Source organism: Tinamus guttatus, unplaced genomic scaffold, assembly GCF_059628265.1.
Source record: "Tinamus guttatus ecotype Peru unplaced genomic scaffold, ASM5962826v1 Tinamus_guttatus_pri_ptg000659l, whole genome shotgun sequence".
Classification (NCBI taxonomy): domain Eukaryota; kingdom Metazoa; phylum Chordata; class Aves; order Tinamiformes; family Tinamidae; genus Tinamus; species Tinamus guttatus.
The window spans coordinates 1,345,889-1,363,317 of NW_028289193.1; the positions used below are offsets into that span (position 1 = coordinate 1,345,889).

The 17,429-nt window shown below is 41.2% G+C and overlaps 1 protein-coding gene across 1 annotated transcript in view; it reads right to left on the minus strand.

The window, feature by feature from the left end:
• The window catches only part of LOC148591977 (chloride channel protein C-like), a 68,810-nt gene that overhangs the window by 43,300 nt on the left and 8,081 nt on the right, over window positions 1-17,429 (minus strand). Inside the window, exons 6-11 of the mRNA XM_088536362.1 lie at window positions 16,674-16,917; window positions 13,072-13,266; window positions 8,160-8,257; window positions 4,161-4,264; window positions 3,542-3,713; window positions 1,864-2,035 (exon numbers count right to left, since the gene is read on the minus strand). Of these exons, the coding sequence (XP_088392488.1) occupies window positions 1,864-2,035; window positions 3,542-3,713; window positions 4,161-4,264; window positions 8,160-8,257; window positions 13,072-13,266; window positions 16,674-16,917 (985 nt within the window). The remainder of the gene's footprint in view (window positions 1-1,863; window positions 2,036-3,541; window positions 3,714-4,160; window positions 4,265-8,159; window positions 8,258-13,071; window positions 13,267-16,673; window positions 16,918-17,429) is intronic.

Sequence of the window (17,429 nt, forward strand, 5' to 3'; positions counted from 1 at the left end):
TGTCCAAGGTCTTTTTTTCTCCTCAAAAATTAATATTTCCTTAAGCAATGAAGCTATTTATCTTGGATGAACATGAATTGAAACACAATCTCCCTGTGCAGAAAGAGGCACAGAAGAGTTATGACACCTAGGGGAATTCAGCACACATTGCAGCGCAGTCCTAATCATTTATTTCTCTAGTGCTTTTTCCACGGGTACTTGTACAGCTCTCTTAATAGCTTCCAGCTATTGTTTTGCATGTGCTGTACATGCAGGCTCGGGGAGGCACTTGCTGCAAACAAAACAAAAACCCCAAGTGCAGGTAATGGGGAAGGCAGGGAGAAATTGAAGCAAATAAAACATAGGCATTTTCTGCCTATTGCATCTGAATGAAATACAGAGCTGTCATGCAGGAGCAGTAACCGTCCTGGCTCATAACAGCTTCTCACTTCCCTGCAGTGAAGCAGACCCTCACGGCCACAAGGCCAAGGAAGATGTCAATCAACTGCTTTTGTCACTAAGGATTTATATCCAGAGGGAAACTTTAACAGTTTGCAAATAATACTTAAATTAAAACGTATTGAGCCATTGCAAGAAAACGCAGGCCTGGTTTTTTAATGGTCATTGGAGCTTTCAGAAAATTTACACTTATTACTGTTCGGGCACAAACTTTCTTCCTTTGAAGCCTTACAGATGTGGTAGCTGGCCAAAAACCACATGGTATCTTCCAAAAAGATGGCAATAATATATGCCAAAATACCAAAGCGCATTTGTACTTGATGGATAAGCACAAATATCAAAAGGACACTGAAGGAGGAGTGCTTCCATAATCAATCTAGTAGCTATTTCACAATAGACAAATTCTTATGCACATACAACACCTTTCAAGCTAAAACATTAAAAAAAATGCTTCCAACACAACTCACACAGACTATCACTAGAACAAACCCAGTTCTTAGCGAATGACAATAAACAGCTACTTTACAGAGAGTTGGCTTGGAGGGGAGGTCCTGGCTTGGGTGAATTCTGACATCTGCAAAGATTTCTGTGGGATCTTCCAGGCAAAGCAAGGAAACCAAGGCTGGTTTAGTCACAGGTGAAGTTTCCACATACAGCAACACTCATAGGACATGAATGCTCTACTGGGGAAGGGTGAGAGTCTCAACCTGTGACCTCAATATCACTTCTCCACGGACAGAGCTGAACTTCAGCTGGGGTTTACAACACCTTTCCCAGGTGTTGAAACCAGGGAAAGCAAAGATCCTCCCATCTAGCAATAATGCTCTTCCTCGTAACTCTTTCAGCTTTAAACTTCAACTTTCAGATGTCTGCTTGGAAAGAACGGTGGTATAGATGTTCTGCAACACAGGGTGAGGGGGAACACAGGTGTGGAACACGTTGGAAGGGAATCTCAAAAATGTGAAGTCTATAAGGGATTTTCAGAGGGACCTCAGAGACCTCGCACTGCCTGTAACACTGCAAATCTCACACCTACTCATTCCAGAAAGCTGTATTCAGCCCCAATATATAAAAAAGAAGCACTACCCAAGACATTCAACACCCACAGAAGGGACTCCACAAGCCAGATGTTATCATCTACTATTTTTTAATCCAGCTGAAAAATAGATACTGTATGATGCCTTTATCAGTCAGTAATAGTGATAAATGATACTCAGATTGCTCAGAAAGTTAAATCCAAACTTGCACTTCACAAATAAAAAGTCCTGGTGAAAAAGTCTCCAGGCATGTTAGAACCAGCCAAGCCAAGAAGCTGTTTCTCTGTGGCCCAAGGTGTGTGAGGCACCATCTGTGCTTCATTTGGCTGAAGCAGCAAAATCTCAGCTCAACCCTGGCCACACAAGTACCCGAACTGAACACACTTACCATGATAACAGTGAGGGAGATGGTTAGTCTTGACACACCGCTGAAAAAGGAGGCAGCGCCAATGGCAGCAAACAGACCTGGATCAATCCATGCTCCGTATTTATTAGTTTGAACACCAAAAATGGAAACAAGGATCAGACCAATTATCCGGCCATACAGGGCTCCTGTGTACCTGCAGGCAAGAAGAAAAAGAGCACTCCAGGCATGCTGTTTTCTAGAAACACTTCTAATAACCCACAAATTCCATACTTAATTTTGTCAGCTTCTGTAGCAACTACTTAAAAAAAAAAACACTAACACTAAACGAAATCACCAAATTAACTTACTGTATTTACTGTAACATCTTTCTTACTGTTCTTCAAAATCTCACAGGAAAACAGTTAAAAGCACAAGTTAGGCAGATGTACCGGGCTATTTCACATAAAAAGCTTTTACAGCCTCATATAATTTCTCAAATTAAGTCTACCTGTGCCCTTTAACTTTGGCAAGTAAAATATTATAGCCATATAACAGATGGACAAAATGGAGTAATATATTAAATGACCTGCCCAAAGCAGGAATGAAGCTGTGTTGAAAGCCCAGGAGTCCTCAAAGTGACCGTACACCACGCTGAAGAACAGAAGCAAACCCAGCAGAGCCAGGTTTGCACTGCAGGAGCGGGACGCAGCATTGAAATCAAAGAGCTAAGTCTCCATCAGCCAGCTGGATTTCTACACACATTCACCTTTCACAAAACCTATGTGTATATATACACACACATACATGTAAACGCGTGTGCCACACACTATATATACATATTTATATAGTCTCAGAACCCTCTTGCACCATTTCCAATTTATTCATGCAATTAATTCATTTTGTTGATGGATGAGTTCTGGTAATGCTAGAATAGTTATGAAAATCAGGTTACCAATTCAGAAACATAGAGCTGGCTGACAGACTGGGCTATCGATATCTCTTCAGCCAAGTGTAACATGTTTCAGGAACCATTGTGCATTAAAAAATGGTCAGAACATCGCCTTGGGGAGGGTGGAAGGTGAAAGGAAGGGGATGCTCTGGGGCAGGGCAAAGGGAGAAAGTTGTACACACAAATTTCTCCTTAGAATTACTTCAGTATTTGAATTGCATTATGCTGGATACCCACTCTCCAATCATTATTTGTTGCTTGCAGAACATTTTGGGATTCGCATAAAACCTCTCACCATTATTATAAGAGCTCTACTCTAGTTTACCACAGCTTTCTAAAAACTACACAAAAGGCATAACTGGAGTTTTCTCCAAAGTTCAGGGTGTTGATGTCCAAGATTAAGATTCTGGCTATTATGTGCATAAGAAACAGATGAAAAGTCTGGACCTGAAACTGTGTTTCTACAGTTACAGAAATAGAGCCAGCAACCAAGACTCTTTCTGGATCCCTCGAGGCTCCAAATGATCTACAGTTGGAAAGTATACAGTTTGGCTATGGGCCTCCTACAGCTATTCTCAGATGATTGCTCTTTGTTCTTTTGCACAATTTTAGCCTCTCTTTCCAACCTAGTCATCCTGTTCCACCTATACAACCTCCCCCAAGCAATTACAGCTTTGCTATTGCCAAGTCCTCAGTTTACGATTCGCTTTGTTGCTACTTCAACACAGGTCTTTGGTGTGAGAGCCTCAAACCAAGATGGGCAAAGCTTACAGCATCGGAATAACCAGGCCACTTGCAACAGCAGAGCCTGCAGTCCAACAGCTGAGGACGAAGTAAAACACCAAAGCAGCACAGAGAGACGCATATCCAAATTCACCAGGAGTTCCGCGTTTAAATAGATATGTTATTCCTTGCTTTCCATTTTCAGCTAGGAGAGCAGCAGCTGCAGGACACAGAAAGAGATACAAAATACAACATTATGCACTGCATTACTCCTCATATGCTTAAGTGTGACAAAAAGTTTACACGACAGGTTCAACATCTCAGAAATTTTTAAGGAAGAAAGAAGCATTTGCTCTTTACAGATTGCTCTGTGAGATGTTAAATCTTGGTCCAAGTGAGGAGAAACCACAGTCATATAAGTCAAAGGGGGGCAACCTCTTGACTTTCGATGCACTGAGCCAGCAGGGTTCTTTTCCCCATTCCTTCTGGGGGTAAATAATGCAGAGACTTCCCAAGGTGCTTGGCTCAGAATCAGTTCTGATGCATCCCTCAAACAGAAGCACTATGCTATTTTGGAAAAAAAACCCATGCTACGAGTAAATATTTGGAGAGCACTTCAAGTTACATGAATTCAGTTGTCTTTAGGTATCATTCACTTATTTCTTACCTCGATTGAAGGTTTGATTAAAATATCTGACTCCATCTGGTCCTATCCATGATGTGTTTGGTGAACAATTATATTCTGAAACTTCCCTCTTGAACTGCTTCGTACTTAAATGAAAAAAATTAAATGGATACTAATAACTTGCAATAACTTGCAATGCCTGTACAGAATCTGTTAGATATAAATTTTATGTAGAAATCCTATTTTCCCCAAGCATTTTTAATTAAATAATAATTAAAATACCAGAACAAAACTAATTTACCAGATTAACTAACAAATCTGGTTCCTTAATGCTCATATTTCTCTGCATTAATTCTCTGCATTGCTTTTGAAACCACAAATTTACAAAACCGTAAATCACATTTTGCATCCCAATCCTGGAAAAGAGGAACAATTTGATTAAAATGCCTGGCCTGGGGCATCTTCTCCTTCCCAGCATGTGTATCACTGTAACTGTGAACCCAAGCCGTCCTTGAGCCCTGCTTCTGTGGCACACACAGCAACCCAAGCCAGAGGAAGAATCCTTAGGTAGCATGTTTTGTATAGGAGAGAGCCATAGAAAACAGGGAAAGACCTAGAGGTGCAAGCTATACGCAAACCACACCTAGGAGGTATTTGTCCAACACATTCTTAAAAGTCTCCTTCAGTAAATACGAGCACCGGTTATTTCAACACTGATAAACTTGCAGCTTCGAGTGCCAATTAATATACTGACCAGGTCTTTTCCTGGATGCTTTCTCAATCTCTATCATCTTGAGCAACTGCACTCTCCAAGCAGGTACAACATCTTTTGCTGAGTTTGGAAAGCACCCAGAATGTTTTGGACATCACCACAGTCCAAACGGTTACAATAGAAACTGTGTTTCTGGAAGAAAAAGCAGGGGATCCGTGGTATTTGACCCACCTGATCCCTGCTCAGAACTATAAGGGAAACTTATAACACAGCCAACATCTAGTGCAAGAAAATTTCTTCCAGACCGCAGATTGGCAACTGAAGGGACACAAGATATGTCCCGATTTTTTATTTGCTTTTTACATTAATCCAACCATTCAAACAAGAATATATTCCAAATTCATAATGGCCAATAAAAAATAAATTATTCCGTAGCCCATCCCACTTTAGAAATCGAATGATTGTAGAACCCACTTACCAGCAAAATCTCAAGTGTTTCAGTGGTAGTAAAGAAAACATCATTTGTATAGGAGTGCACACACAAACAACAGCACATGTCAAGGGACATTTAAAATTTTTGCCTTGTTCTTTTCTCTGTTATTTTGTTATAATTTTGTTATAATTGAAATTTTACAAATTTCCAATTAAAATACTGGGTGAAGAAGAAGAAGAAGAAAACAGAGCACAGATGTAGGAGTTGTCTATGCACAGGTTCTCATGCCACTAAGTCCTTCAGTTTGAAACCGGTAGGATTAGCAGGGACGGACCCATCCCTGGGAATACGCCTACATGCAGAGTGGGAAGCACTGGAGCAGGCTGTCCTGGGAAGCGGTGGAATCCCCATCCTTGGCAGGGTTCAGACACCTGCACATGAGGCGCTTCGGGACACGGTTTAGAGCCCTGGTGCTGATGGATTCCAGTCGGACTTCATGATATTGCAGGTCTTTTCCAATCACAAAGATTCTCCGATTGGGAGGACTGCGCTAGTAGATTCCATGCACTAGGAATACTTCGTGCTGCAGCAGGAGCTGCTGATGGAAGAAGCGTCCAGCTCCGTTTCCCCCTTTTATGTCCCCCCAATACTCCTCCTTCTCCCAGCAAAATCAGGGCCTGCTGTAAGTGCTGCAAAAATCACAGATCCACTCTGCAATACAAATGTATGGGGATAAGCTATGCTAGGAGGAAGATGCACCCTCATTCTATAGCTGCTTAACGAGACCTGCAGCTGTTTTACTGCTCTGGTTTAAAAGGGAAACGTCCATCTCGCTCCAAGAGTGGGACTGGTACCAAAAACAAACCCCAGCACTTGCAACGGTTTTGTAACATGGCAGTTATTGAGCATCTTGTGACATCAAGGGTGCCTATTACAAACCTGCTGAATCTTCAGAGCTTAATGATTTTGACCTGCTCTGGGGCCTTGACTAAGAATCTCCCTCATATGTTGGAATAAGCCAGACCTATGTGATCCTTAAGGAAGTCTCATTATCACAATCATAATTCTCATTTTGCATTTCTTAGAACAGGGGGACATTGAGCAAGCTTGTTTTCCACATTTATTCTTGTAGCTTATTACAAAAGCTCAATAGAGACATCACTACCTCCACCACAGCCTTGCAAAATCCTTAACAATTCAATGTTTAATCCTCTTCTGATCTATCCACTTTCAGCAGGATGTAGTCTTTCTAACTTGAGGTCACACTAAGCTAAGAGCTGGCAGTAAGACAGTGTAGCCTCTAGGCTGGATCAGCGTGACTATTTTTGATGCAGAGACAGGCAAAAAAAAAAAAAAAGCCCAGAAATTATCGTGGTTTCATGTTTTTCCCTCTAAAGCAAAAATAGCTTTGTTTTGAAAAATAACATTTTGAAAGCATTTAGTCCTTAAAATACAAAAGGATGTCGGGGTGAGAAAAATCCCTTTCTGCAGCAGTTCAAATAGCTGCAGTCACCAAGACCTGGTGTTAAGTAGGTGTCAAAGTTCCTTGTTTTCACAAGGTGGACAATACCAAAAGGGGTAATGCAAGTCAAATGATAGTACAGAACTGGAGACAGGGATGGGGAGGTCAGTCTGCTTCCTGTGTACTTAAATAAGAGTCCAGTTACCTACAGCAGATTATTCTGCATTGACAATTTGTATTATGCACTATATATAAACCTACCCAATTTGTAAGGAGGAATTGTAAAGCTACAGGATTACAGCGGCCATTCACAATGGCTATGAAATCAAACCATCGTTCAACCTGAAATCTGAGCAACACTTCTTTTTCTCCTTCCTCTAGATTCTTCATAGAGGTCTCAAGAAATGTCTGCAAAACCAGTATCGAAGCCAAGGATCTTTCCATTCAACCACACTGGTCTCTGCTGCTTTACCAGCAGAGTGGTTGTCATTTCAAGTCTTCCTGTTGCAGTTTTTGCTGTGCTGGCATGGACCTCTGGGATGTCACCCCCTGTTGTGCTCAACACGGTGACTATATTCTCCTGCAAATATAAACTCCCCTGGGATCCTGCCTAAGCTGGGATGGCCATTCTCTCTACCATAATATGAGCATTAAATGCTAATAGACTAAAGAATTCATGGATTGATTCTGAATTTGATCAAATGCATTAAGCATTTTCTGTTATTTTTGAGATTTAATGTCATTTAGAGCAGATTGATTTTTACCCAAAACCGGCAGATTTCACACTGCAGATTGTGTGGTGTATGCTATCACTCCCTTGCCCCCCACTTTTTTATTTTTTTCCTCCAATGCACTGACAGCTTCCTGATTTGGGGCCATAAATCATTCTTTTGTGTAACATGCATTGTCATAGCAAAGGCTAGAATTTTAAGGCTCTCTTTTTTTTCAGCTTGATGGAAATTAAAATGCAAAGAAAGTTGAAAAGACAAAAACTACTATTATTACACAGATGCATGACTAAATTATGCCACTCAGCCAATAGCAGCTGACTGAAGCTGAGAATAAAGACTATTTATCATCAGTGCCCAGGCCCCACTTTCCAGGCAAAGCTGAGCCTATCATCAATACACGACTAAACTGCAAATGTGATAGAGTAATACATGTGCCTACATTTAGGCTCTTTTCATGTTCTAATTCTCCCTTTTGCATCTTTCTTTTCCTTTTTTTTCTGTTTTAAATTTTATACAATGACAAACGCTTCTCACTGGAAAACTTCAATATTTCAATGATTAAAAGCCTAAGTGTTAATTTTGTCTCTCTCTGAATATATTTTAAATATCCAGTTCTGACCCTCTATGAATTTTTTCATCCCAAAACATTGTGACAACTGAGACAGTGATTAATAATATCATTTACATATTTTTCCCCACTTACATTTCCGAGTTGTTTCTCGGCTGGGAGTTTCTCAGGCTCACGACTGGAGTGCAAGGAAAGAAATATGGCAAATAGACTGTAACAGTTGTTGTACATACCTGCAGGCATTAAAACAAATAAACAAACTAGCATGACATGGAGAAACGTGGAGACGGAAAAATGTCTAAAACTACCAGCAGTTTTCACAAGGAAATTGTCCTTTAGGGCTTAACCGCATATCCGAGAAGAGCAATTGCTCATAAACAACCACATTCAAACCACCTAACATCACAAAGCCTTGGGATCTATTTCTCTTTCACAAAGAATTAGGGCATTTTTTTGTTATTTTTGGGTTGATATTTAAAATGATGCTGTGTATTAAAAAAAAAAATCCTCTGCTTCAGTTTACACTAGTCCTTACATAAGCCAATATAAAGTTCTGGTCAATTGGAACAGCAGAATGATTACTTCCAACTCGTGAATTTATTACTTCTCTTTCAAGGAGCAAGTTTCAAGAAGAAACTTCCATCAGGTCCTTCTCCTAGTTTTTCTTACACTCATTTTGAAGAAAACACAAAGAAAACCAAAAGTGTTTGAAGTAAAATATAACAAAGTGCTTTTGCTAGCTGCTTGCATTAACCAAAGCTTTTGTATGTGAGACAACTCTGTATTTTAGCTACACATATTTCAGCATAACATAGTTACGTGTCACTCTCAAACAATTAAAAGTTGTTAAATCCACGTGCTAGCTAGGATCAATTTATAGTTCTAAACAAATGCTGATACACAATAGGAAAAGATTTTGAAAGGATTTCAAAAGATGACTAGTAGAAATTACCAAAACACACAATCATTGTGATAATGATTTTTCCAAGCACAAGATTTCCCATTCTTTGTGGATATTTATAAAAACAACTCAGGTAGTATATTTATAGAAGCCCTCAAGCTGAGATCCATCTATGGCCAATTATGATTTGTCAGACAGTCATATCTCAAGGATTAAAGGCTCATGGGCAAAACACTTCTAAAAGAGTGATAGAAGAAACTGGGAGTAGTTTGGTCTTCCCAGTGTTTAGGTCAGGTTCAGGTTCTCAAACTTAACTCAGGGACAGTTCAAACCCAGGTCAAGCTCCTGCCAAGGCCCCAGTGTCCCAAGGGAGGCAGAAGCAGAGCCAGTATCCCCATATTTAAAGCAGTAGCCTATCTCCTCAGCTAAGGCTACAAAAATAATCCTCTCAAGCAACCTTTTAAAGTCTGACAGTTTAAAATATATATACATATATCCTTAAATTGTTCACCCTGTCCATGGAAACGCTAAGCTTTTGGAACAGAAGCATTAGTCAACATGATAAAAAATGTAGAAAAAGACGGATAGCTCTGGTGGATTCTTGGCAAAAAGTTATCTACGATGTGATTTCCTCACGCAGCGAAAGGTGATGAATTGAGCAGAAACAAACGCAGGCCAAGGGGCAGAAGGGCACTTAGGAAGACAGTTTTGCCTAATCTATGGACTGAAGATTAGATATAAAATTCCAGTCAAAGGAATGATACTCCAGGGTATGTTGTGGGTGTGGAAGATACTGTGATGGGCGCTTTCCAAGTTTAAATGCAGGCTGGTTTGTACAAGATTATTTTTGGTTAAAGTCACTGTGACATAGTTTCTTTCAGCTCCCTGATTATATGATTTTATACACACACAAGTACAGTTCTTTGAGATCAGTTTCTTTCCTGCCTGTTTTTTTTTGTGCCAAGTAATAATAACAATAATGACTGTGACCCTAGCAGGATCTCCTAGAGCTAATAAAAAGGAAATACAATCTGAATACAAGTTCATGACAAAGTTAACGTTAAAAAGCAGCATTTTTTTTTCAAAATTAAAAGGATGAGAGCCCAAGATCTAAATGGAAAAGCTTTTATAAGCACTATACAAAACCCACGCTGTCCTGACAGCTTCAGGATCTGGCCGGGTGCTAATTCCTCTCTGAACTTTTGAAGCCAGGAAGCTCTTAAATAATGTACAATAACTCTTGTAAGGTATTCTCCTTTTGTCTGACATAAAATCTTTGTTAACAAATCTTATGTTAAAAACCTCTAGAATCTTCCAGCAGACTAGGTCTTGCTGGCTTCTGTTGCAGTTTTTTTTTTTCTCTCCTCTCTGTAAAGTAATAAAGAATTGTCTGAGTTTTATGTGTTTAAGTAGCCTATGCAAGGTTTATGTAATATATCATGAGAAAGCCAAACCTTTCCCAATGGTAAGGGAAATGGCTGTCAAATACAGAGCTCTGGCTTCAAATCATTAAAATAATAATTGTTACAAAATGTGACTTTTTACAACCAGAGCTCCCCTGAAAACTGCAGAGTTTACACAGGACTAATGAGGGGAATGCACACGAATCAGCTACTCGTTGTCTTAGTTTGAAAACCAGCCACTCAAGGGGTTTGTTAGCATGTGTTATTGCAGCGCTCAGCACTACAAATGCTCTGCAAAACCTGTGTGCAAACTTGCAGCAAGACCTGAAAATAAAGTTGGGCAGTGAAATAGGGAAGAAAACCTGCTTTCCCTACCTGCATTAACCTCCCTTCAAACCTGGAAGCAAAAGGCTTCAAGAGGGGCTCCTCAAGGCATCTCACCCCAAGAAGATGCTCAATAAGCAAGGCTCCACACTGAAAAGTCAACATCCTACCACTAAGAGGAGCTAAAATCCAGCCGTCATGGTCAGCATGGAAGTGTTCCTGCACAGCATGGAGGATCCCTCCTCCTCCCATTATTTTCCTCCAAAACAAGGTGAAGTTTCACCTCTGTTTTGTCCTCTGTTGGCACAACAAGCACACAGTGTCTACGAGCAGCAAGCAGGACCAGGGAGAGAAGGAGGAAATACACAAAATACCCACAGCTTTGAGCAACCATGGGAAACGTGGTGGTTCTGACCTCACGGAGAAAAACCTGGTGCAACCTGTGGGAAATCTGTGTCTCTTTGTACCGGCCCATGGAGAAACTGAACAGCTTGCAAAGGCTTGGCACGGCTAGCTCTAAGCATTTCCCTTCTGCTGGAAGAAGATGCATCCATCACTAAAAATTAATACGTTCTGGATATAGAAAAGCTTGTGGCTATTAGTTCTCAAACAGAAAAAAAGGAAGAGTCTAACTTGGTGCTTGAAGACACAGCCCCTTCCCAGGCTGGGGCTGAACCTGCTCTGATCACAGATTCTGATATTTCTTAAGGCCAAACTTATTAATGACACTTTCCTTCTCCGAATATTGCACATAAGCTCCAATTTTCTTCCTTTCGTTTACTTAGACACTTAGCCTGATGAAAAGTACAAACTGTAAAGATATTTCACAGCTTTTTTTTTTTTTTTTTTTTATATAGCTGGTTTCTAGGTCTGTCAAAGCAGATTAGCACAGAACCCACTTGCTCCATACTGAATATGAGGATCAGTTCATCCAGTTCTCACACTTCTTATCTCATAGACTGACGCTGAAAATCCTCTGCATTAACATACCAGTTGCTTTTCTCCCAGTATCATTCAGGTACCCGAAACAAGCCAAGCCGCTTGCTTTTCCTTGACGCTTATGTACTTTTCTTGGTTCAGGAAGAGGCCACTGAACCTTTGCTTTGCTTGTGCTACACTTGCTCGGGCTGATGGGCAAGATACAGCCAGCTGTGACCTATAATTGAGCACAGTTTCTCTAGGAGGAGAGGGAAGAGGACATACATGTGCTTGCATATGTGCTTGCATACACATATTTACGTAGTCATAACCAAAAAAGCGCATATATATAGTATGTGTAAAACATCCTGGCAAGTCTGTTGAGGAGAGGGCAGAAATAAGAGTTTTTAGTGTACACTGATTTCGCTAAAGAAAGGGTATTTAAACACTTCAAAAGGTTTAAAAACTCCTCAAAAAGACTTCTTTAAAAAAATGGAGAAAAAGGAAAAACATATACCAAGCAGGTTTTCAGTAGAGAAACTTGCAGAGAAACCCAAATCCATGCAACTTGCTGAAAGTGCAGCAGAAAAGCTGCAAAGGCTTCACTCCTCCATATACAGCAATATTGTTAAGCTACAGCCATAGAATTCAAAAACAAGAAAACATTCATAAAACCTGTTATCTACCCCCAGGTCTATCAGCATGACCCTTCCACAAGGTCACACCACACAATGGCAAATGGGGACTTCAAAACCAGAAGTAACACGGCCCCTTTTATGCCTTATCTGCCATTCCAGTTCAACCTTCATGTAGCAAGTAGGGATAACTTCACTCCAGAAGCTGCAGCGTTAGATCCGAATGATTATTTTATCTATCATTAGCTTTAAGATCCTCTCTAACATTTATTCTTCATGCAACTATTGTTCTTACAACAAGCAAAGTCTTCCTTTACTCTCTTCAGGCAAAGAGACACATGATTATGGTGATAGACTCCTAGCTGAGCTTTCCAATTTAACAACTGAAAAAACCTCCAGATGCAGAGGGATGAAGATTACATTTCACAGCATAGGAGTAAGGTAACTCAGCTAATAGGAGGGCCAATCACTAACAAAGAATAGTGGAAAAAATGGATGAAACTTATTAGTGGCAGCCCTGCACAGATCCCAAAATAAATGCAACAGCATCCCATCATTACTGGTATAAGCTGATATAGGAACATAAAGCAGCAGTGGAAGACCTAAACTGCAGATAAATCACTTAGGTGATTTTAAAAGTAGTAATAATAATAAAATACAAATGCTTCTCCATTCTTAGGTACATGCCAACATTAAATACCTGTGTATACTTAGGAAATCCTTATCTCATCATACTGGGATATATGTTAGGTCAAGCATCACCAGATCACATACACTTTTCCAACCAGCCAATTTATGACCTGCTCTCATTAACCGCTAAACATTATATAATCAAAAGAACTTACATCATTAGATCATTTACTTACAAGGATGAGCACAGTTTCCAATAACTTGCTTGTTTTTCTAAGGGATGATTTTGGAATTGAATTAGAGAGCTGGATACGTAATTTATTAATCTTTAGATTTAGGGAAACAAAGAGAGCTCCCAGAAGACCTCCAAGGACGCCAAGTAGAACGGTCGGAACGAAAGCCAAGACGCTCATGTCCAGCAAGTCCTTAACCTGAGCGGAAGAAAGGAAGAAAACATGAGAACCCTGCCAGTGACAGAAATGCTGCATCCTCCTTCAAAACAGGCACCGCAAGCTAATTTCCATACAGGAAACAGATCTTTCCTTGTAGTTTAGGGTGCCAAGCCAGTGAATTTAAGGCTGATCTCAGGAGAGGCAGTCTAACTGCTCAAGAGAGCAATGTGTAGTAACGGTTCCACTCCCACGGGGCGTGCAAGAGCTCTTGCACACAGCAGTGGAACCATTAGTGCACACTGCTCAATTAGCCAGTTATGTTCATTTTTGAATGACCATTCAGGACTTGATACGGTCATGCTGATAGCTAAGGACAGAAGCTTCCTTTTAGAGCCATCTGTCCCTGACAACAGTAATGATTCAAGCAGAAACCTCCATGATGCAGCTACAACTACCACAAGCATCCAGAAGCTTAGATGACATCCGAGTGACATGGTACGTTGGCCTTGCTGCAACAATAGAAAGACTCTGTGGACCAGAGCTTTCCGCACTGTATCTAAACTAACATCATAATTTGGAAAAGCACATTTATTAAGAGTGAACCATGTGTTCCATGTGTTTTGAAATCTTTAATAAGCTCTAAGTAAAACCATGAAAATTGATCAGGAACAACTCATGGAACCAACATATCACAAATACAGAATAAAATCTGGCATCTGGAAGAGCAATTTTTTGTTTGTTTGATTTAACAACAAGCAGCAAGGATGAGAGCAATATCACGCTTTAAGATAATCTTCTGGCCAACACAAAGGGGGCAGTAGATCTGTGGCGATCTCATTAAATGCTCTGAGGATGTTATTCCTTAGCCCAGGCTCCGAGTTGTGCAGTTTTTTTCGTCAACGATAGGATTGGAGCAGAATAAGAAATCATGAAACATTAAAAAACTGTCTTGTAGAGAAAACTAGGGACACAGCACAGGGCTTGCTTGCAAAGAAAACTCAACTGTCACAAGCTTGGGGATATGGATAAGAGAAACTTCGGCAGCCATCCCCAAAACGTCCGAGCAAGTGCACAGACCCTCTATTTTTTTTCCTCTGTCTTATTCTTCCTGAATGCGTAATCTTATTCTTGTTCTTCCTGATACAATTAGCCTATATTTCATCAGGTCACTGTACTAATCACTGGTCGTATGTCCTGAAAGGAAGAACGGCAGGGTCAAAACGCAGAGAAGCTTCGGTCTTGGTACAGAGGATGCTGCCGAGCAAGAAACCTTGTCCAGAGGAGGCTGCGGCCGGGAATCACTCCCAGGCACACGGGATTCCGCACTTGGAGCTGCGCTCAGAGGAGTTTGGGAGATACCTATTCTGCCATCTGATAAATATTCTTATTGACTGCAGGATCCAAATATCTTCCATTATATTCTACCTGATTCCAATCCTGCATTAAAACAAACACTGGACACAAACAGCTTTATTGTTTTCTTTCAATGCCTTCTGTACCCTAAGGGAAAGATACACTGGGATGGCTGTTTGAAGCCCTACGTGTACATTACAGCGTGTGCGTGTGGCAATGAAGTGCAACGAGTGGTCCATGCACTGGGGATGCACAGCGCGGTGTGCTGTTTGCTTTGGTGGTAGTTTCAGCCACAGGCTTTGGCCAGCCCTCAAGAAAAACCTGTTACCTACAGAATAAGTTTCACCTTTGCAAATAATCCAGGGGCCTACATAAAAATAAAGTCAAGCTTCCTAAAAGTCTCAGCCTCAGGAGTACAATAAATTCCTTTTGTAATGCTATCCAGGGTAGAATGAAACTAGAAAAAAAAAACAAGCAAACAGTTTTCTTGAGAAATATTATCCACAAGCTTTCAACTCTGAGTTCATTCACTGTAAACTCTGCTGGTCAATGCCACAAAACATGAAAGAAGTGAAATTTCCCCTGAGCTCAGTGTTCGGAGAAATGAAAATATTTCTGGTTATCTGTACCAACTTGAGAGCCAAAAACTATTGAACCCGAGCAGAAGTCACATTGGTAATAATTTTAGCTAACTTTTTCCTTTAATGACGCTAAAAGAGGATAGAAAGAGACACAATCTCCTGCTCTTTTCTGAGAGCATCCTGAAATGGGTTTTGGGTGAGTTACATTTATTACAGCAATCCAGGCAGTCCCCGGGCTCCACACATGGGGCTGGCTGCAGAAGGCCAGGCTCCTTCCCTGTCCCTTTAGTGTCACCCGTGTGCCACCAATGTGCGTCTTCTTGTCTGTGCTACTGCAGCTTTTGGGGCGATTGCATTATAAGCCAGTTCAAAAACAGAATTTGGGCCGAGACAAATGTCATTCTCTTACTGCTCCACATAAAACTGTGGAAAAGCCAATAGAGACTAAGCAGTTTTGTATAGTTTGTGCGAAATCATTATATCAAGCAGCATGCACGGAAAAAACAATGCTGCCCAACCAAGGTATGCCTACCTGTGGAAAGGGTTGTCAACCCCAGTTTCTGCACTGCTGGAGAGATACAAGCCAGAGGAAATTCAGTGATCAGCAAAAGTGATCAGGGAATCAGTTTATGGAAAATCTCTTACTGGCGAATAATGAACTGGCATAGGGTTTGGTTCTAGATCTCCAATTGATCTTCAGTCCACATTATTAAACACAGAATGATTTTTAGGCAAGCAGAAGTAAAGATGATGCTTACACTTTCCTACCGAATCACCTTATAATAAAGATGAGTGGAAGACTAAAATAAAAACAACTATTTTTTAGGTGGACACAAGCTCATATTCAAAGAACAAGGCAGTGTCACATGCTGGAAAGAATCAAGTAACAGAGGCTCAAGGTCACCTCTGTTGTGCAACCAGGAACAAACACAGATTCTATCTTTTCAAATGTTTAATCTGTAAGCACAAAGGAACAGGGCCGTGGTGCAGCAGGGGCTGAAGCAACCACAGGGAGCCCGAGCCGGCCGCAGGAGATGACAGCTCTTGTGAAAGCATCTCTGCTCCAAGTAAAGTAACTCCCTCCTACCCAGCGCCAATACAGCAATTTGTTAACTTAGTAAATCACATGATTTGCTAATCAGAAGACACGTGTCTGTTCTCTGATGTTTTGAACAAAATAACTACAGCCAAAATTGAAACTTATTCAATATTTCTTTAAGAGCTCTAACCTACACAGGCAACTGTCAGATTCAGGTATAAGGTCTAATAGTCTCCAATAGCCATGGAGTTTCCTGTAGCACATGGTAGAAGACGTTTATCTGCTGTAGTAGTTAACACAAAACAGCTCTGTGCTGCATCTCCCTGGTTAGCATGAAGCTTTCCGCACCCACTGACCTGATAACTGCAGTACTCAGCCCTTTCCCCTTCCTCCCTCCCACTGTCACAAAGATCCCGAGAGAAACAAGCCAAAAGCCCTGCATCTATTTCCATCTCCGCCCACAGGGTACATACCCAAAAGAGAATTCTTCTCTCCACCTCAAAGAATCCAAAGTGACCTCTGTAAACAAGCCCGTAGAACGACGAGGACAACAGATCCGTGGTGAAGGTGGCCACCAGGCAGCAGAAGAAGGTCTGCCAGGCCAGCGCCATGTCCCAGGAGGAGGACACCTCCTCCAGCGTGAACAGGAGGCCGCCGACGGGCGCGCGCAGCACCGCGGCGATCCCGGCCCCGGCACCGGCCGTAATGAAATTCCTCCTGCAAGGGAGGAGAGGCAAAGATCACCCAATAGCAAAAAGCAGGAAAGAAAACTACCCTAAATTTTTAATTTTTTTTTTTTTGCAGTTAAACCTGGATTTATGGAGTGGAAAGACCTGAAGGTTTTATTTCTGGGGTATTAGAGTGCCTTTTGTGTGTCGGATTTGAATTCGCATCTGGGCTCATATTTGATTCACGTTGCTCCAGTGCTCCGAGCGACCTGGCAGTGTAGAAACGTGTTGGTTTCAATATTGTGCCGGGTCACAAAGGCCCAGGTTCCCAACCAGGCTGCCAGAGCCGAGAAGGAACGAACGCAATGGCACCAGTGAGCGCAGCATCCCCATTAAATATCCCTACGCTGAACCCCCAAAGGGGGTGAAGCAGGACACAGCATTTCATTCACAGATTTCCTTTCCACTCTAACAGTTTTCCCCTTTTTGACCTTGGCAAAATCCTCAGATCTAGAGCATTATGTGGGGAACACAGCATCATACCAGGGAGCTGGATGGATT